This window comes from Rhipicephalus microplus, chromosome 5, assembly GCF_043290135.1.
Source record: "Rhipicephalus microplus isolate Deutch F79 chromosome 5, USDA_Rmic, whole genome shotgun sequence".
Taxonomy (NCBI): domain Eukaryota; kingdom Metazoa; phylum Arthropoda; class Arachnida; order Ixodida; family Ixodidae; genus Rhipicephalus; species Rhipicephalus microplus.
In genome coordinates, this window is record NC_134704.1 from 58752428 (window position 1) to 58773426 (window position 20999).

The 20999-nt window shown below is 45.6% G+C and overlaps 1 protein-coding gene across 1 annotated transcript in view; it reads right to left on the minus strand.

The window, feature by feature from the left end:
• Positions 1–20756, minus strand: part of ss (aryl hydrocarbon receptor spineless) — a 172722-nt gene extending 151966 nt beyond the window's left edge. The window contains exon 1 of the mRNA XM_075894502.1: positions 20210–20756. Within this exon, the coding sequence (XP_075750617.1) occupies positions 20210–20265 (56 nt within the window). The 5' untranslated portion in view covers positions 20266–20756. The remainder of the gene's footprint in view (positions 1–20209) is intronic.
• Between the last annotated feature and the right edge of the window lie 243 nt (positions 20757–20999).

The following is a 20999-nucleotide window of genomic DNA, read 5'->3' on the forward strand; positions in this document are numbered from 1 at the left end:
TGATGAAGGCTTCTTCACTGAGAAGGAAGGGTCTGCTGATATATACAAAATGAATGCTGAGAGTAGATCAAGTAGTGAGAATTGATTAATGAATAGTGGCCCCCTATATTGTTCTGGTCAGCAGCCTTTTCTTTGATTCTTGTTAACGTTTCGTTATGTCATATGCTTTTATTGATCGGTGGTTTAATGTCAGCCTTTTCCGGTGTTGAGGCCTTTTTTGTTTTTCCTGGTTAGTAGCCTTTTGTTAACTTTTTTGTACCCACATGTTTCGGTTTCTACTACTGCTGTCGACGTCGGGCGGCGGTTCATATACGAAGGGACATTGTGCGGTTTTAATAAGGCGCTTGACCCCTTCAAAAGCGGCCTGAATGATGATGAGTGGGGCGACGCGTCCATCAGTCTGTCCGTGCTTCCATCCATTCGTTCGTTATTACGTCCGTCCGTGCGACCGTTCATGCGTCCGTCCTTCTGTGCGTCCGCCCATCCATCCGTCCGCGCGTACGACCGTGAATCTGTCCGTCCGCCCGTCCGTCTAGTGAACAATTCAAGTACCGCCATCTCGCACCTTTTCATCAGATATTGAGCATTGATCATCGTATCAATCATACTATATATCAATTACAATGATCATCTTATATTGATAATTTATATATTGATCATCGCCATCCAGCCAACATTCCAAAGACTAAACGAGAGGTGGCTGCCTACTAACTACTACTACTACTACTACTACTACTACTACTACTACTACTACTACTACATAGGTACATCGCGGACGCACGACCCACGGCATAACAAGCTTCGCCCCTAAAAGATAAATAAAAAAATGCGAGAGGCTGTGCCTGGTCTGATATAAAAGCTCGAGCAAGCACTACCTTCATTTATTCACGGGTCTTCAAATATGCGCCCATGACCGAGAAAGAAAGAAGGAAAGGAGAAAGAAACAAGGAAAGAAAGAAAGAAAGAAAGAAAGAAAGAAAGAAAGAAAGAAAGAAAGAAAGAAAGAAAGAAAGAAAGAAAGAAAGAAAGAAAGAAAGAAATGGGAACCCCGGCCGATAACGCAGTAGCTAAGTCCAACTATGCCGCAGAATTGTCAGTCTATACATGTTGCGCATATTAATCAAACTCCAGGATCGATACACAAATTTCGTTGCGTCTTGGCGGTTACCGAGAGGCACCCCCGGCTCTATAATACGTACAAAGAGCCAAAGTCACAGGCCACCACCTCTATATAGTTCACTCGGGCGTCAGTTTGCCATGGGGGCGTCAGAACGACGCTTCTCAAGCGTGCGTTTAAAAACAAACGCACAAAACAGACGTGTTAGACAGCCAGACAAGAAAGGCGCCACCATCTCTCTCGCGTATTTATATCTCTACAGGCGCAATGTGTGTACGTGGTTGTCCGTTCGTATACGTGTTCACATAGCAAGCCCGAACTTGCTTATATATATATATATATACGTCGTTATACAGAGATGGAGGAGGGGGGTGAAAGATAGGCCTAGCAATGCGTATAGGAAGGAGGCGAGTGACGCCTCCTAACAAATGGCTCTTAATCCGAGAAATGCCGAGAGCCAGGCCGGCCTAGTGTGGACAAACATAAGCCGCGAATACGTCGCACACAGCTATGCGTTCGTGGCGTTAATCACACAACTGGGTATCCCCTGGCCAGAGTGTCTATAGGCGCCGCATTCAAAGACCTCCTTTCTTCTGGGTCTATCTGCTCGCGCTTCTTTTCTCCAAGCTTTTTTTTTTCTTTCTTCTGCGACAGCCGCCGAACTAATCTGCGAACTGCCCTCACCTCGCCCAAGTTTTTTTTTTTTTTTTGGGGGGGGGGGGTTCCTTCGTTTCGCCTTTACCTGCGCGCGTTTCGAGTTCGAGGAGGTTATTCGTTCACTGACAGGAGGCATCTCCTATTTCACAATGTCGGCAAATTGTGTTTTATATACTTATACCAACGGAGATAAATCACCGATATGGGTTTTGACAACTCCAAGGGAGTGTGCCTATACAGTTTCGTAGCGACAGGTTGGTGGAAGTGGCGCCGGTGTTACAGTGCCGGCGCCATTCAGTGTTACAGTGCCGCAAGTAGCTTTGTAACAGCGCGTCTAACGTTGCGTTATCATGGGCGCCAATTTCCGTTACACACGGCCCCTTGGCTGAATCTATTCGGACGCGAGAGCAATGGCGAAGGTGTCTGCTAGGACGTGATAGTTGGATTTGCGATACCTCCTTGTTTGCTATAAAACGTTGACACTTCAGGGAACGCTGCGGTGACACATCCTTCCCATGAACGCACATGGAAACAATCTTCTTCTCATGCAAGCTATTCAATTCAGAATAGTATCAATTACTAGACAAGATCAAGCTTGTCACCCACTTCGTTGTACTCGGTGCAGCATGTAAGAAACAGCAGCACGTCCGGGTTTAGTAACAAAAAAAGCAAAAAAAAAAAAGAATACGATCTTAGAAGAGCCGCAAAAGACTCAGACGACCCGTTTTCGACAAATCTATTTCACTTCTATGCAGCTATGTTTTTTTTTATAGCCGCGAATAACGCTATAAAGCGCATTATAGTCAGTCAGAACATTATAAATACCAGATGACAACGGCAAACACATCGCGCTATACTTTTCCCTGAGCACTGCGAATTTCGAGCACCATGAATCCTTTCACTTCCACTCCGATGGAAGTGGCAACCAGTGCAAGTTCGGGCATCCTTCGCGGCGCGCGCCAAAGCACGTATACCCGCAGCTGCACGCCGCATTCGGCGTCCTCCTCCTTTCCTCAGACTCTCTCTTTCTCTCATTTCCCTCTCTCTCATCTTTGCCTTTATTGAGAAGGCATCGACCAAGCCGTCGACGTCGCGGGATTAGCGAGATATCGGCGGTGCGTCGTGCCTCCTGGACCGGCAAGACTAGTAGACACCGGCGATGGGCGCCGCTTCATTCCCTCTCGCATTACGACAACGAGCGCGGTCGCATGCGTCAAGTATACGCTTCAGCGTCTACGCTGTGATAGCTCCGTCCTGCGCGTCATATTGCGAGTCCACGCACTCGAGGTATATGACGTAAGGAGACGGAGCCGGAGAGGAGGACCCCTTACGAAGGGAGGACGGAGATTGCCCACTTCTTAACGAGAGCGGAAAGATGAGCCCTGCGGATGTGGCAACGAAACTGCGGGATTAAGTATGGCGATCTGTGCACCGCGCGGGTATCTAGGGGGGGTGGACCACGAAGAAGGATGGAGAGATCGTACATTCTGCTTATAAATACGTGTCTTGCGAGCAAAACATTTCATTCTCGTTTGGGCACCTCCCAATTTTTTTTTTTTAATGTTTAGTGCTAACTAAACGTACCCTCTTGTGTCATCCACGAGAAAGCGGCATTCCCGACGCGTTACTGCCAGTATATTACATGATCGTCTCCAGCACTGTCTGGGAATACTGCGGTGATTCTGACAGCCGTGCTGCCCGTCCTGCGTATGATAAGGAATGAGTCGCCGGCTGAACGAGTTTCGAAAGATGAACGCCGAAGTTTATAGAAACGATGGATTAAATATGGAAATCTATAGGCGCCTACGAGTGAAAGGAAGGCCGGTAATATTATATAAGCTTATAAATACGTGACTTGAGAGGTAAGAGAACTCGATGTACGCCAACAATAGGCATACCCTACTCGGATACTGGTTCGGAACGATACATGAACTAAAATCGGATGCATGGTTCGGGCGATTATCCTCACAGCCAGTACTTTTAAAACACTTTGGGTACAATAAGAGAATCTATAGTTAACTCAGTAGAAATATCAGCCGTCATGCAAACACTGCGGAATCAGGGCGTAGATGAAGTATATATAAACATTCGGGAAGAAATCTACAGGGGATCAACTGCTACCATAGTGCTTCATAAAGAAAGCAACAGAATACCAATCAAGAAGGGTGTAAGGCAGGGGGACACAATTTCCCCAATGCTATTTACCGCGTGCTTACAGGAGGTTTTCAGAAGCCTAGAATGGGAACAGTTAGGGATAAGAGTCAATGGAGAATACCTTAGTAACCTGCGCTTCGCCGATGACATTGCATTGCTGAGTAACTCGGGGGACGAATTGCAACTCATGATTACGGAGCTAGACAAGGAGAGCAGAAAGGTGGGTCTTAAAATTAATCTGCAGAAAACGAAAGTAATGTACAACAACCTCGGCAAGGAGCAGCGCTTCGAGATAGATAATAGTGCACTTGAAGTTGTAAAAGACTATGTCTACTTAGGGCAGGTAATAACCGCAGAGCCGAACCACGAGACTGAAGTAACTAGAAGAATAAGAATGGGGTGGAGCACATTTGGCAAGCACTCTCAAATTATGACAGGTAGTTTGCCACTATCCCTCAAGAGGAAGGTATATAACAGCTGTATCTTGCCGGTACTTAGCTACGGAGCAGAAACCTGGAGACTTACAAAGAGGGTTCAGCTTAAATTGAGGACGACGCAGCGAGCAATGGAAAGAAAAATGGTAGGTGTAACCTTAAGAGACAAGAAGAGAGCAGAGTGGATTAGGGAACAAACGGGGGTTAAGGATATCATAGCTGAAATCAAGAAGAAGAAATGGACATGGGCAGGGCATGTAGCGCGTAGACAGGATAACCGCTGGTCATTAAGGGTAACTGACTGGATTCCCAGAGAAGGGAAGCGGGTTAGGGGGAGACAGAAGGTTAGGTGGGCAGATGAGATTAAGAAGTTTGCGGGTATAAATTGGCAGCAGCAAGCACAGGACCGGGTTAACTGGCGGAACATGGGAGAGGCCTTTGTCCTGCAGTGGACGTAGTCAGGCTGATGATGATGATAGTTAACTCGGGCGGAATACGTGAGGTTTGTCAGCTTCGCCGGCGTTGCTGATAAACTAATAGCTAGACGTTACAACGCACTCGCTTTCGCAGCGCGTACGTTTTTTTTTAGGGGCATTTTGCAGAAACATATGTAGGCAGATTACAAGACACCTTTTTTTGGTAAAGCATGCAAATGCCACGAAATTTGAGGCTTTAGTTTCGTGGCACTACTGGTGATTAAGCATTCCTTTTACAGCGTGAATATGTACACGTCTCTCTGTTGTATGGGTCATTGAATACCGTGGTTTTACGGTTAAAGTATAGTGGGCCATTGACCGTCGGCCACGCATCAATTCGAGCTTTCTAAGTTTTGCGATCCGCTGGAGAGAGGGCTGTTGCAAGTGAAACAATGCACCCCTGTGACTCTTAAAAGAGCAAAACAATTTTTCGCGTATGAGTAAAGTACAATGTAACAATCCCGAAAACACCACTATTACCGTGACACGAAGCGTGAGAAAACGCGTGAAAAAAAAAATACTGGTGGAGACGCCACCGTAAGATTCCCGCACCAAACATCGCGACGTCATAGATTTTGATGGGGTCTACTAGGTGCTACGTAGCTTCCAATCAATAAAAAAATGAACTACATTGTCATCTGTCCGCGCGAACGGTTTACGTTTCGCCTTTACATAAACAGCTTTCGCTTTGAAACGTATACGTACGCATGGACCTGGGATACGCAGCTTCAGGAAATTTCATTGAGCCAACGCCGCAAAAGTACGAAAAATAGGTTTTGAAATTTTTGACGTCACGCACGTAGAGTTCAGCGCGAAACTTGAAAACGAAACTTCAACATAAATTACACTCTCCGCCAATAACGAACTTATGGTAGTGATACAAGTGGCATTCGAGTTTTCTGAGTGAAGTTTGCCAATCTAAACTGAGCCATCGTTTCTCTATGGTGTCCCTTTGACTATAACACCCGCTGTACCAGAATAATACATATATGGTAGTTTTGGGACGTTAAACTCCATATATCATATACGACGTCCATACAAACGCTTCTGCTACGAGACACGTCGCACAGACGCGTGCGGCGAGGACAATTAAGCTTCTTACACACTTGTCGCAATGCATATTATAGGGCTGGGGCTTCTCTAATACGCTGACAACGAAGTTATACGGCGAGTGCGTATACTATATGGCCGCGAGCGGTCGCGTCAAATGACACGTTGCACCGCGACGCGCGCGGTGATGCACGCCCATCGAGCAAGTTTGGAACTGCGGCGGTATCTCGCAGACATCGGCCTCGACAACTCGTGCAGTCGTCTTCAGTGTCTCTCAGTATATAACTCCCGAAGAGTTTAGGCTTTTTGCAAGCTTTTTTTTATTTAGGGGCGAAGCTCCTTATGGCGTGGCTTCGGCGTCTCTCGTAGTACGTAACCTTACCAGTGGCGCATACCCGAAATAGGTATAACAATTGACTTCCAAGGTGGTGCCGGTGAGAGATTTCTTCTGTGCGTTGTTTAACAATAAAAAAAAATAGTGCTCAATATACATGCCAATGGCTGCTAATGGGGAATGAGAGACAGGAGCATTCGGCTTTTAGTCAACGCGCACGCTGCGATCCCCATTAGCAGCCATTGGCATGTACATTGAGCACTATCGGACAAGAAGGGGTTGCTACATTATACTCGCTGGGTGTAACCTCCTTAGTTTTAGAAAGGTTTAGCGAGCGTTGAGCCGCAGGGCCATGAATACAATGAACTAGTATGTACCATGAATGAATTCGAGGTGGTTAAAGGGGGAAGCAGATACGAAGCGCAAGCCGTAAGAAATTAAAAGCTGAATCCTCCTGTCTCTCATTTCACATTAGCAGCCACTGGCATGTACATTGAGCACAATTTGACAGGAAAAGGTTGCTACGTTATACTCGCTGGGCGTAACCTCCTTGGTTTTAGAAAGGTTCAGCGAGCATTGGGCCGCAGTGCCATGAATACAGTGAACTAGTATATACCATACACTCGAGGTGGTTGAAGGTGGGAAGTAGACCCGAAGCGCAAGCCGTGAGAAAGTGTGCGTGTGCCACCTCTCGTTTAGTCCTTGGAATGTCCACTGAATGGCGGTGCTTCTATATGGGGAATATGATAAAAAGACGCGCAAACAACGTCGCAGTGTCAAAAAATGTTGATACGGCTTCGTTATTCTCAACAAGCAAACAGTTGTTATCTGAAAACAAATCTGCCATGTTTTGCGAGAAAGCTTATAAGAAATAAATATATCTCGAAACGTTGTAGTTTACGCCCAAGTTCGAATACAGGGTCCCAAAGGAGAGCATTCACAAACGTAATGTATGCAGGCTGTTTACAAACCCAGTCCCTTGATGACATTCAGTTTCGCCCACCGATGTGCCAAAATAGCTTCGGTGGGCAAGAAGAGCTTTAGAAAATAGCCCACTGATTTTTCACACGTATTTCTTTCCTTTATTTGGCAAAATACATTCAAATATATTCTTTCGAGCTACATAAAAATTATGGGAGATTCTCATGAACTTTAAGCACGTTCCTTTTATCTGAAAAACTACAAAGAGACACTTCTTCAATCAAAAAGGAACTTGAAATCGTGCTTTCAGTTTCGACGTTAGAAGCTGGTAAATGAGGGGACCGGAAGTTTTCTACGGTACAATGCCTGTGACTTTTAAACCGTCTATACTCGATAGGGGTTTGATAATAGTGAAGTTTCTTGTCGAATCAAACTTCAATCGAATAGTGCCGAGTAGTGGCCAATAATTTCGGATCTCGAATGGAATGTCGTATAAAAAGTTTTATTGAATATAGAGAATACGAAGAAATTAACTCTTTATGTCCTCGAAGCATAACACGGTTAATGGCTCTGCCGAAAGACTACAAATTGTCGTGTAGAGACAGGCTATTCCACATGGCATGGACTCGGTTGTCAGCCGTTATGTTACGGTGCTTGCTGCGATTGTAAGCCTGTGCTTGCTCGGCACCTCATTACGCTCTTAAGCCTGGTTCTGTGTAATGCGGTCTACTTATAGCCAGGACACTATACCTTTTTCTCATAGTTTCCTGGCTATAGCTAGCACTTCAAACGGGAGCTGACTAAGAGTGTATACAGCAGAGATGAGGAGGTATGGCAAAATAATTTTGGTGATGCCTGTGTATAGTGCAGCTCTATGCTCTTTCCAGTATTTTGCAAATAGCTGTTGTCAATGTCAATGAGGCCTTCTTTTGGACCAAGGGCTCATTGAAGTATTTTTGAATCACTTGACTATAACGTCTTGAGTCAGTGCGGTAGTTTCTTTTTTTTTTTTTTTTTTTGATGCTACATCAGTTCTACAGTCTGCCAGACTGTTCTCCGGCTCTGTTTTCTGGAACTACATGGCGCGCGAAAAATGCCATAATCTCCAATAAACATGCAATCATTTTTGAACCAAGTACCGGTAGAAATTTCAAAGACAGACTGACTGCATTCGGCGTTAGCGTTACTTTTGCCAGCTCACCTTAACCAATTTGTACCAGGGCCTTTGTCACGTTTTAAATATTGCACGGTCCTGTCGAACTATTCGAAACTTGGAATACCAGCGTCAAGTCTAATTACTCGATTAGATATCACTCCACTCAAATCCGAAACTCAAGCCGCGCCGCGGTTGGCTAGTGGCTAAGGTACTCGGCTGCTGATCCGCAGGTCGCGGGATGGAACCCCGGCTGCGGCGCGGCTGCATTTCCGATGGAGGCGGAAATGTTGTAGGCCCGTGTGCTCAGATTTGGCTGCGCGTTATGGTGCATTCAGACGACGGACCGAATCCGGATGTGGCGGGACGGACGGCGCGTCACGTGACCTCACATCAGCGATTCCCCTCGTCCGCGACTCGTCCGCGCGGCTCGCGGACGGATGACCCCAACCTGTTTCTCACATCGGGATTCTGGCGGGAGAAAGCCGATACTTCAGCGGATTAGCTTCGTCTGCTCGCGGCATGTCTCCCATGGCTCGCGGACAGCTGCATGACTGGTCGGCATTATCTACGCTTGAGCATGGTGTACTTAGTTTCCGGGGGCTTCGTTTTCCGGAGATTACATACGCAGAAATCACATTTGGTGGTTCGGGAAATGTCGCCGCCGTCGTTTAACACGCGAGATTCTTAGCCGTCATGGTGGTGAAATATTCTAACTTCTGCAACCGGTGACGTGCCGCTTCTAAAGAAGGATGGGAGGCGCGTTCAGAAGTTCTACAAGTGGGGAACAATGTATTTGAAAGAACATTCTGCCAGCAACTCTCTTTTCTCCTGAAAGAATAACACTACTCGTTCATTTGTCACAACACGACAGACATCGCAGCCAAGCGTCGCTTCTTGCGGGCATCCATGTTGAATACTCTCAAACCGGTCTGCTGCCAGCGGGCGCAGGTGAGCGCCGAATCTGCTGTCGAGGATAATCCGGCTCGTTTTCTCCTAGGACACCGACCGTCGTGTGGATGCGCCTGCAGGCGGATCATCCGCGGATTAGCCGTCCGCGTCCACGACAAATCCGGATTCGGTCCGTCGTCTGAATGCACCATTAAAGAACCCCAGGTGGTCGAAATTTTCGGAGCCCTCCACTATACGGCGTCTCTCACAATCATATATGGTGGTTTTGGGACGTTAATTACACCCGACATATATCCGAAACTCGAATATTTGAGCGCGCCCAATATTCGACGCTTATTCCCGAATATAATCGATGCGCGCGACTGAGCCATTTTCCGTGCGGGTGCGCCTGTGTCGGATTTTCGTACGTTTTCGTGTAACACACATGAGGTAAGGACGTGACAGGGCACGCGTTTCTGTGCTTGACAAGCTGATTACCCACAAAAAAAAAATCATTAAATGAAGCATGTCACTCTTCTGCAATGCGTTTATCAACAATGCATCAAATGTGTCTGTCCATTTAGAGATTTCTCCATATATGAAGGACTTCTCGAAATCTCTGTAGGTCTGATATATGGGACCTGCGATCGCCAATTCCCATTCGTACGCAGAAAGACAGGTGCCAGATTCTTTCTCTGTTTCTATAGTGGGAGAGAGAGACGGATTCGAGAGTGCACTTTCTGTATATACACCCAAGTGACAAACGCGTATGCCCAACTAAATTTAGTAACTCCGTCGTTAAATAATATAGGGCCTGTGGGTTTAGAAATAAATGTTTAACGATTTCGAGTACTTCGTACTCGGCTATGGGAGAGCACTGAGCCGTCCCGGACGCATTTCTGGGATTGCGGCGAGAAACGGCGTAATTTGAAGCATATAAAATTCGGGATTTACTTGGCCGCTACAGTTTATCTAGAGTATAATATAGCACAACATTAGCTATATTATACTCTACTACCACGCGAAACCCCTGTGTTTGTCAGTGTAAGGTTCCCAACTGTTCCGCCCTTTTATAGCCCAGATCTCATAGGCGCACATTCCTGTGTTCAGCGGCGTTAGACATGAACCGACAGACATGAAAATGTAACCGATAGAGACTAAAAAGTGACACGAGAAGAAAATTAAATTCCAGAGTCGAGTGAGATTTGAACCCAGGCCCTATATATACAGAATGAGGCTACGATTGTGTCTGAATCTCATTAGCAAAAAGACCCTAAATATGCCGGCGTAACGTGTCGCAAGTCATCGCGTCTACACTTATGCAATATAGCGGGGCAGGACAGTAAAACTAACAACCAGTCATCACACAATGCTAATTGTGCGACGAGTGTATGCTTTAATGTTTTCAATCCATTGAGTGGTGCGCAGTCATAATTATTCATCGTCGTCCGGCGCGTCCAGCCTCAACAAAGTGCGCATGATTACCTTACAGATGTGTAGAGCTAGCACCTCGCTTATAGTGGCGTAGTGTATAATGTGCTGTCGTGCTTCGCGAAAATTACGATTTATGGTGTAGTCGATAAGTTACGGAAAGCCATGAGCTTCAAAAATCGTTTTCGTTTCCCCAACATGAAAGCTGAGCTCTGAATTTGCATTAGGCGTTATCGTAATCATAGGTGATTTTTGTTGTTGCTCAGCGCCGTACATTGTCAAATCGTTTTTAAGTTTTATCCCGGATTTTCTAGCTCTTATATAGTAACTTAAGCTTTGAATATGAATGCTCGCGCAGTTATCTTTATCTCGGCTGAATAATGAATGGAGAAAAAAAAATTGTCCGTTTTCTCGACCGCTGATACTTGACGGTATACCGGGAGTTTCAAGAAATGTGTCCGAAATCCTCAAAAAAAAAAAAAAAAAAAAAAAAACGGGGACACGCGAAATGCGATGTTCGCTCAATTTCTTCTCAACAACATCTGTATAACCACGGACACATACATCAAGATGGCCAGAGACATCATTTAGGACTGCAATTGAAAAAAAAATTGAATGATCCTTAAGCTTCGCTTTTAAATGACTGAACGCGTTAGCAAACATCCTAGCTGTCATAGCGCGCAACGACTTCAAAATGGCTTGTGCCAGTGAAGCTTTAGCGTACGGCTGCATTCTGTGTAACGGATAGCATGCTTTGAACCACGGGCAAATGTGCGCGTTGACACTTTTTTTACCTTGCTACGCACCCACTACGTGGCCTTAAGAAAAAAAAAAGCCGCAGTGACGTGTGTGCCTTTTACAGTGGGTGGCCACCTTTAAACACCGAATTAATGATAATCCTATATGTTCTGACGTCCGGTCGCAATGTACGCTTGTACCACGTATTATTACTGCGATATTACGTGTTGCGTTGGGAAGCATGTGTTTTGTAAGGAGTGTGTTTGTAAAGCAGACTTCGACAGTGAGGGACACTTCATGGGTGCCTCATAACTTCACGGATGAAGGATAACTTATCAGCATAGTCAGCACCCTGGTGAGCGCTATGCGCGTGCTGCTGAGCAAGATGCAGACACCGACAGCTCAAAGCGTGTTGCAACTGCTTGACACCATCACTCCAGTTCTCGCAAGCCTTCAGAAGTCTGCTGCTTGAGAACGCAAGCGACTTCACCATGCATCAGCAAGATTTTGGGTGCATGGAACCGCGCATGCAAGTTAATGCAACGAATGTGTTAAATTGATTAAGACACGAATGTGACTCACCGTCTGTGATGTCAAGCACATAACTGCCGTTTTGTTGACGGAATTTGTGACATTTTTCATCTTCTCTCTCTCAACTTGTATTCCCCTTACCCTTTCCCTAGTGCTAGGTAGCATACCAGGCTCAGCCCTGGTTAACCTCCCTGCCTTTCTTTCATTCCTATTCTCTCTCTCTCTCTCTCCCTTAGTAAAGCATGCAAATTACTTTCACTGTATTTCTAAGCAGACAGGTGGCTCCGCTCTGTGTTACGGTCCTGCATAAGAGTCTTCCACATACTGTGTATACCGATAAAGCAAAAAACATGTCGTACGGCACTTCATCAAGAAATGTTGACATAGGGTAACGAACCGTGTGCGAACTAATTACAATTTTTTTTCTGCAGTGTTCATTGGAAGGCATCCCAGAGTAGAATGGTGTCTTTGCAGCTCACAAAGCAATTCTCTATTGTTTCAAATACGTCACAAAGACGGCAATCGACAGTCGAGACGAAAACACCTTTTCTTTGTAACCAAGTTTTAGCGGGTATAGTGTTTCAGAATGAAGTTTATAAAAGAATGTTTTTTTTTTAAATTGGGAGCTATAAGCGTTATGCACACCCGTTTCACCACATCATGGCCTTGCAGATCTAAGTATAATGAGCGGTACATCGGAATAGGGAAGAGTATAGATAGTAAATTTTTATGTAGCCAATCACCAGCTTAAGCGCACATTTTATCCGAATGACTATTCACTTGGAAGATGCTTGGGAAAAACTTGACTTTCAACCAGGCTGCATGGTATCCTATCTTCGTGAAGTGCCTATAACATCGCCACCACTTTTCTCGTACAACGCATGATGGCAAACTCTACATATAGACTATATACAGGACTTTAGCCTTACACGGCTACCGTCACATCATTTAGCGTGTTTGACAGCTCGGAGGCCACATTCTTCGTACTACGGTATCGTGACAAAACATCAGGACATACTACCGCCTGGCTTCAAACTTGCGATGCATCCAGCAACTGCGCCATGGAGTCTTCGTCAACCTGACGTGCGCTTATCAGTTCCTGGAATCTTTAAGAAGGCACGCATGTCAACGCTAGCCCTGAAGCAGTTGTCTTTGCGTCTGTTGGATGAAAGGTACTTCAACCGCATACTTGTTTACACCGATGGCTCCACTAATTCCAACAGCTGCACAGGAGCAGTGGTTGTTCCATCTGAAAATGTGTCGCTTCAGTACAAGTTTTCTCACACCACGACGTCGACAGCAGCAGAGCTCGCAGCACTTCAAGGTGCAGTAAAGTACATTCTTCGCCAGCAACCTAACCAATGGGCCATCTTTTGCGACTCCAGGTCAGCCTTACAGTCACTACGGTTTGTTATGCAGCACGGGTTACATGAACAATCAGTATATCAGATAAGGCACGACTACCACGAAGCGCTCGCGGAAGGTCACGATATTGTATTTCAGTGGTTGCCGAGTCATTGCGGAATTGTCGGTAATAACCGCGCAGATGAAGCTGCTCGATCGGCTCATGACCAAGACCAGCGCACGCCCATACCACTCTTGAGAACGGACGCTGCAAGGCTACTACAATCACTTGCTCGCCGTATATCGCCGCAGGGTTTCTCCAACACGCATCTGTATTCGATCGACCCAAACTTGCAACTTCGTTTGCCATCCGGGCTCCCACGATGCGCTGAAACTTTACTGTGTCGCATGAGGTTGGGCGTGGCATTTACGAATTCGTACTCTCGTTTCCTTGGAATGGCGAGCACTTCGGCATGCAACATCTGCGCCTGCGAGGAAACGCTTGAGCACATTCTATGTCATTGCCCAGCATACCAGACCGAACGACGTATTATGGAAGCCAAGCTCTGTCAGCTGGATTCACGGCCGCTTACAGAAGAGAAGATCCTGGGAGCTTGGCCGACGGCTTCCCATACGCGCAAAGCCACGAAAGCCCTCTTGTACTTTTTAAGGACCACCAAACTTCACGACCGCTTGTGAAAGAACTGTGCGAGGCCATGCTGTGTAGTCTCGAGCTGACTATTTATGCTTCTCTTTCTTACTCCTCTTCTTTTCTATCTCTTTTCGTTCTATTATTCTCCTTTTCCCCCACCCCAAGTGTAGGGTAGCCAACAGAGCCAAGCTTGGTTAACCTCCCTGCCTTTCCTCTCTGTTTATCTCTCTCTCTCTCTTTCTCTTAGCGAGTTTTTTTCCAAGCTGTGCTTGTACGCTTGTTGTCGCTATAAGAGTGCGACAGTGCAACTTTGTGCGATGATTGTGCACTATTTCAATACGCATGCATGCATTTTATTAAACACCTGTTAAAAAAGAAGGGGGGCACGTGGCTCTGTGACAGAGTACTATAGCTTATACCACGCGAACGACACAGGTCCGATTACCCTGAGTTTGTTGATATTTATTTTATTTGCATATTTCTCGACTTTTCGGTCACGCACAAGACGATGATTTTTCACTCACAATGAAATTCAGCGGCGAAATTGAAACCAAAACGCGACAGAGAGTAACTGCCACATTCTTCTTAAACATCCAGAACAAGCCAGCGTCGCCATATTAACCATCAACCGACGTCTTTGTGTGGGTATGCGGGCTGTGCTTGCCATTATAGAACTGATAGCTCACATTCGTTCAGGAACGCGGAATAACTTCACCTTTTCAATTGTTGTCTCATATACAGTGCACGCCATCTTGTCCGTTTGCTCGTTGCGCTCATTTGTGCTTCAATTTCGGTTTCGCCGTTGGATATCCTTGAATTTAATTACACCACCGTAATTACTAGGAGCCACTTCTATATTTCAATCTTGCGTCAAGTTTTTCGCATGAGGAACATCAATCCTCCTTTTTCACATATCCACCAACTCCACTGAATAAAAACATAATTAAATTTGGTTAATTACACTCCAGCATGATATCCTTAAACATCTTGAGACGTCTGCGGCTACATAAAAAAGTTATTGTGAGGGCCACATTTCCTAGGTTTTTTTTTTTATTTCGGACGCATTTAATTCTTGAAATTCTACTATTTTCTACTATGGGAGAGCCATTGGCCGTCCCGGTCACCGCCCGGTCCATGTATACCACCCGCAATACACACCCGAACGAGCAACGCGTATATTATTTATGATAGGCTGGCTTTCTGCATGCGCCTGTGTTTACAAAGTGCTGCTATAAGCTAGAAATCAATCTTTAGAGAGATAAAGAATCCTTATCTTGGACCCGTAATAGCCAACGCTACCCGCAAATCAAAAGGAGCGTGTGCAAAATGATTTGTGTCGTACTTTAACGTCAGCATCAAATAGCGTGTTTTGATTTGGTCTTGCGTTTCGCCCCTTCGGTGTGTATATAAATGAATGCAGCAACCATTAGCCGCATGGTTGCGCATATATATATATATATATATATATATATTGTAAGCACATTCCAAGCATATATATATATATATATATATATATATATATATATATATATATATATATATATATATATATATATATATATATATATATATATATATATATACTAACACTGAGCACCACGTCACTCTACTTATACTTTTTTTAAGGTTTCAGTTGCACTTTACGATAGAGCATAGACAATATACTGATGGACTGGCATCTCCGTTTGGCGAAAAAAAAAAAGAGATACCATTTCATTTTTCACGACGCCATTTAAAAATTATTTTTCGATATTCGCCCTATATGCTGGTTTTCAGCTGTTACCTTACTGCCTAAACATTTTTTTTTTCGTATTACTTCACATTACAGTATTACTTGGACGCTGACAAACTTATTGTTCCTGGAGAAGCTATATAGATCCCACACTACATATTTTCCAACATCCCTATTCGCATCCAAATAAAGCGCGCTCACACGAAGGCTTTTTCCATTTTCATAGTGTTTGCATTATACCACGGATTTTGCTTTACTATGGACCACATGATCAGGCAATTACATAATAATAACATGTAGGGTTTTACGTCCGAGAAACCACGATATATGATTACGAGAGACGCCGTGGTGAAGGGCACCGAAAATTTTGACCTTCACGATAGTGTTAATTAACATATATATATACCCCGATTCACCGACACGAAACAGCAGTTTTAGAGCTATAGTTGGGAAATAATCCGCACTGATTACACGGTATCAGAACATCGTAACAGGGGTATATTTCTAAGTAAACGAACTACGCAACGTAGCAACCTGTCTTGGGAATATAAAAGTAATCGACTGTGTAATCTTGTTTCGTTGTCGTATATTCGGTCTCTCCCAGCTATGAAGTTTGTGCGCATACACATCCTCGTTCAAAAGGTTCCCGGAGCAATCCTGCATTTTTCGGCAATATCGTTAAAGAGTCCTATAGACAGTGTAAAGAATGTATTATAGAAATGTGCTAATTAATAATAACTGCTGTGGTTTAGTGTCGGAAAACTATACGGTACGATTATGAGAGAGAGACGTCGTTGTGCGGGGCTCAGAAAAGTTAACAACCTTTGGAGGTCTTTACCGTGCACCTCAATCTATAAGCACTGCAGATGAAAGATTATGTATGCATACACTGTAAGCAAAAACTATCCGAGTTTGGGGTTTTTGCGGCTCATGACCTCTGAAAACTCTCTTGCGTTTAAAATTACTACCTCGTGTAGGAGTAAAAGATGGTACATGACATAGTTTTACCACCACCTTTCAGGCAAGTAGTAAAAGGATGTCAAAATAGTTTTACCACGTAGGAAGTTTTCTATCACGTGATTTTTAACCTGCGTTTCAGAGTTTATTGCCACGTGACTGCAAGGTGTAGCTGCTTCGGTGGCTTTTGCTCCATGCCCGCCATTGTGACGCTCTCAGCGAATCATAAAGGTACGCGAGGACCACCGATCTTTTTTTTTTTTTTTTTTTTTTTGGCATCGACGTGCCTCAGGACTGACCTCGAGTCAGCGCACTTTTACTGGAACTGGGGGCAGCATAAGCACAACAAGCGAGAACAGCATTCTGTGCACTAAAAAGAAAAAAAAAAGACAGGGAGATCTCAAAAGAAGAAAAAAAAAGAAAGAAAACCTGCTGTGGAAAGTTGTCCTGCGTATTTTCGCAACTCGTTAGCTTTTGCTCGGCGGTGGTGCCTTGGAGACAGACGATGCAAGAAGCTCGGTATCTGTGTGTCTGGTTGGGCTGATGGATCTCACGTGTTTCCTAAATCATCGAGCGACCATGCTCTTCCGAGCGCCTCGGAACCTGCACGTCGCGGATATCTCGCTTCCGAGCCGAATCGCGAAGATCTGCCAGTGGTTACAAAATCAATCTGGTGTCATCGTCCGTGCTTGCCTACTGGAGAAGCAATAGGCAAAATGCTTCACTATGTCGTCTGCACCGAGCCGCGGCTGCCAGTGATCAGTGGGAGTGTGTCGCCGGGACAGGTGAAAGAAGCATCACATATATTTTGTTCCACAGTAGGCGATGTCTGCGTGAGTAATGTGCTGCCCGAATTGCCCACCTCATCCACCAACTGTTCTCAAACATGTAGCGCTAAGCCGATACGAGGCAGACGAAACCAGCAAGCGGCTGCCGGTGAGCACGAATAGAACCCGGACGGTGGTCTTTCGTTGGAAGTATGCATACACCGCCCCGTCCCCGTAAGAAAGCGGTCACGTGTTCATTTGTGTCTGAAATGACGACGAAATTCGCACAGGATATGTGTTCTGTGATCGCCAGCTGTGTTTCATTGGATAGCCGTGCTCCTTAAAAAGGCCTAGTGCGCCGTCGCTAAGAAGCTTGTGTGCAGGCGTGCACCGCTCCTCTACGCCCGTTGTGATGAATACGTGCTGCTACTGTGTTTGTGCCCCGTCGCTCAATTAAAAATCATTGAGCCACCATGGTTTGTGCGTACTTATGTATATTTTATGGACTTGTGGATCTGCAGTGCTAACACGCGTGGGCCATGAGCCCGGTGTGCCAAGTAATTATTGGATACTCAAAAAGGTGAGATTGGGTAGATTTATAATAAAAGGTCGGTGTGACATTTAGTTCCCTGCAGCCCACTTTAAGTTTACGCTTGCAGCTTCAACCGTTGTTGTTAATCAATGCAAAAGAAGAGCTCTCCTACCGGTCCTACGAAGCCGGTCAAAAAGTCGTGCCTATATATACCGGATTGTCAAAGTGTAGTTGAGCAACGCGTGCAGTCTGTTCGAGTGGTGTATTATTCTGCATTTGTTGTGTGTGCGTGTTTGTCTGTATGTAAATCTATGTATCACCAATTCTGCCGTTTAATAAATTCATTCAATTCTGCTATTTAATAAATTAGTCGACTCAGGGCGAATGCACCCGTCAATTTTTATTTTTTACCACCAGAAATAACTCCCAGAAAACACCTCAAAAACCTTGTGAAGGCAGTGAAAATTTACTCTCTCTATACTCGCTCAAAACCTCACTGGGGTAAATAGTTACTACTCTCCCTACGTTCAAAAACTCAGTTAGCACGAGAGTAAAATTTTACCTCGATAGTAGGTGGTAAAAAAAAAAAAACACAGGAGAGGTAGTGCGCTAGAGGACAAATGGTTTACCCAGTTTTTGAGGTTATTTCAGGTCATTTTAGAAGAAGTTAGAAGAACGTTATATACTCTCAGAATCAAAGTTTTGAAACAGTACGACCACATTTCCCCCCTCTTTTTTTAAACCTGATTAACAAAAAACGAAAAAAAAACGCCATCGCACAGACCTATATCAAAAAAGATTAGTTGCATGGTTGACTTATGGTATTACAAAAGGAAATAAAAGGTAAGGTTAATCCTAAGCTATAGACATTACGACATAGCTATCTGTCTGAGTGCCATGGTTCTGATTATACGGGTTGCATATGTGTCGATGAATCCGTAAAATTTCATGTGTGTTTTTTTTTTTACCTTTACCAAGTACCCAAGTGAATTGTGACATAAGTATACTTGTAAGTACAACAATGTTGCTTTGCATATGTTCAGGCAATCTTATCCATAAACAGAATGTAAAATGAGCATAATTTCTATATTAAATAAAACATACCGAAGACGCAGATTTCAATATACTATTAGGCTCATGCATACTCGGACGGAATTTAATTGCATGGGAGAACAGTGATAGGCCTATGTTAAAGCTGAGTGCTATTCATCAACTTGTAAAGATCCGTGAAATCATCAAACATTTACCAACTAACTGGGAGTGCGCCATCATGTATACGTGTGTGTAAATGTCATGGAATAAGGAAACCTATCGAAAAATGAGGAAGACATACAAGAGGCTAACGAAGAAAAGTCATTTAAATGATCAGAAAGTGCTCGCAATTCTGCAAACACGTGACTTGGCGCATCATATTTGTAGCACACATCCATGTTCTGGATTTGTTTTTTTTTTACTTTGCTCGCTCTCTCTCGACATCGTGTAAAGCGCACCGTGGCACGCAAGTTTCTATTTTTTTTTTTTTTTGTAGCCGGCACACGCGATGTCTTGTCACTTAAAAGCTCGCGCACGGGACGTCGCGTGATTCCGCGAGACTGGAAAAGGCATGCACTCTCTTCACTACTCGACCCCCCCCCCCCCCCCCCAATCACTTCAACACGCACGCTCTCAACAACACTTCTTCTTTTACGTGAATGAACGTAATTTCGTAACCCCCCCCCCCCCCTCCTCCGCATACCGTTAATTTTCTTGCAGGATCACTATACACATTGTCATTCATGTATGGGTTCACGTGTGCAGAACACTATGCATGTGTACACCGACTTACACGTTCTCTGCCAAGGGTGTGACGTGACTCGGTGGTCAGCGGGTCTGTGAGGTTCCATGCACGCAAGCATGCGTCGGTCACGTCACACTTTCTGTAGCGTTCTCTCTCCGTTCAACACGCGATGCATGTCGTGCAACGATCAGGGGCGCAATGACGTCATTTTGACGTGGCATAAGCGAACCCGGTTTCGCGAGTTTATACTCTGATATGTTAAAGTTCTCTCGGGGCACGCAGCTAAACAGCTGAGAGTATCTCTTCGAATAAATTCGTTGCGTAGAGCGAGGGCAGATTCTCAATCGATGATGCGATTCCCTGCGGAGACCGTCTCGTTGTATCTTGGCTTAACCGCACCCAACGCACGCGCTGGGTGTTTTCCGAGAGACCACGTGCCCGCGTTGTATACGGATACGAAAACAGGCCCTCCACATAGGCTCGCGCGTAACTCGCAGTCCAGGCAAGCTCCCCCAACACTTGAAACATCAGTTTGAATCAAGAACGTGAATGGCTACTCACTTTTTGGAATTCCGGCGACGCCGTTTGGTCGCGTACATCGCACTGAGGTGACTCATGCTGTTGTCCTCCGGTCCGGGCACGTATCGTCACCCAGGAGGCAAGCCAAGCAGAAGAACGAACGAGAACCGAAACGAACCAAAACTAAAGCGGTGCTTCACAGCTCCTGGAGCCGCCGAAGTATACCGACGGACGTCTCCCTCGATCTTCGAGCAGGGGGATCGAGCCGGCCTCGTCGTCTTTCCGCCGACGGGTCAGCACGGCGGCGGCGGCGAAGGTTTCATGTCGTTCTCGGCGGTCCCACCGCGACCCGACCGACGGGTAGGGGAATCGACGAACACTCCGAGACCAAAAAAAAAAAAAAAAGGAACAGTGCCGATACACGAAACGAGCGACACGGCGAAAAAAGAGAAAGGCCGGACGACGGCACTGCTTCGTTCGGCGTTGTCACTCACTAGCTTACGAACGGCGGCATGGCGTACGCGACAAGACCCACGGGCGGCGACCGCCTGTCACGACGGTGGGTGGTTGCTTCTTTGCGTCTTTTCGCCCCTTTTCGCACGCAACGCAGGGGGCTCTGATTGATGGCGGACGGTCCTCGCTCTCCGAGGGGGAGCGCTCCCCGCAAGCCCCGCCTCGTCTGGCGCCCCTCGGAGGAAGGAGGCGCGCCGACGCGGGCCAATCAGCGCTGCGAGTACTTGCTGGTGCGTGGCGCCATCTGTGAGACGAGGAGACAAACGAAAACCTGCTACCGCCGCCGGAGTCTAGCGCTTGCCTTGGCTTTCGAGAGCGG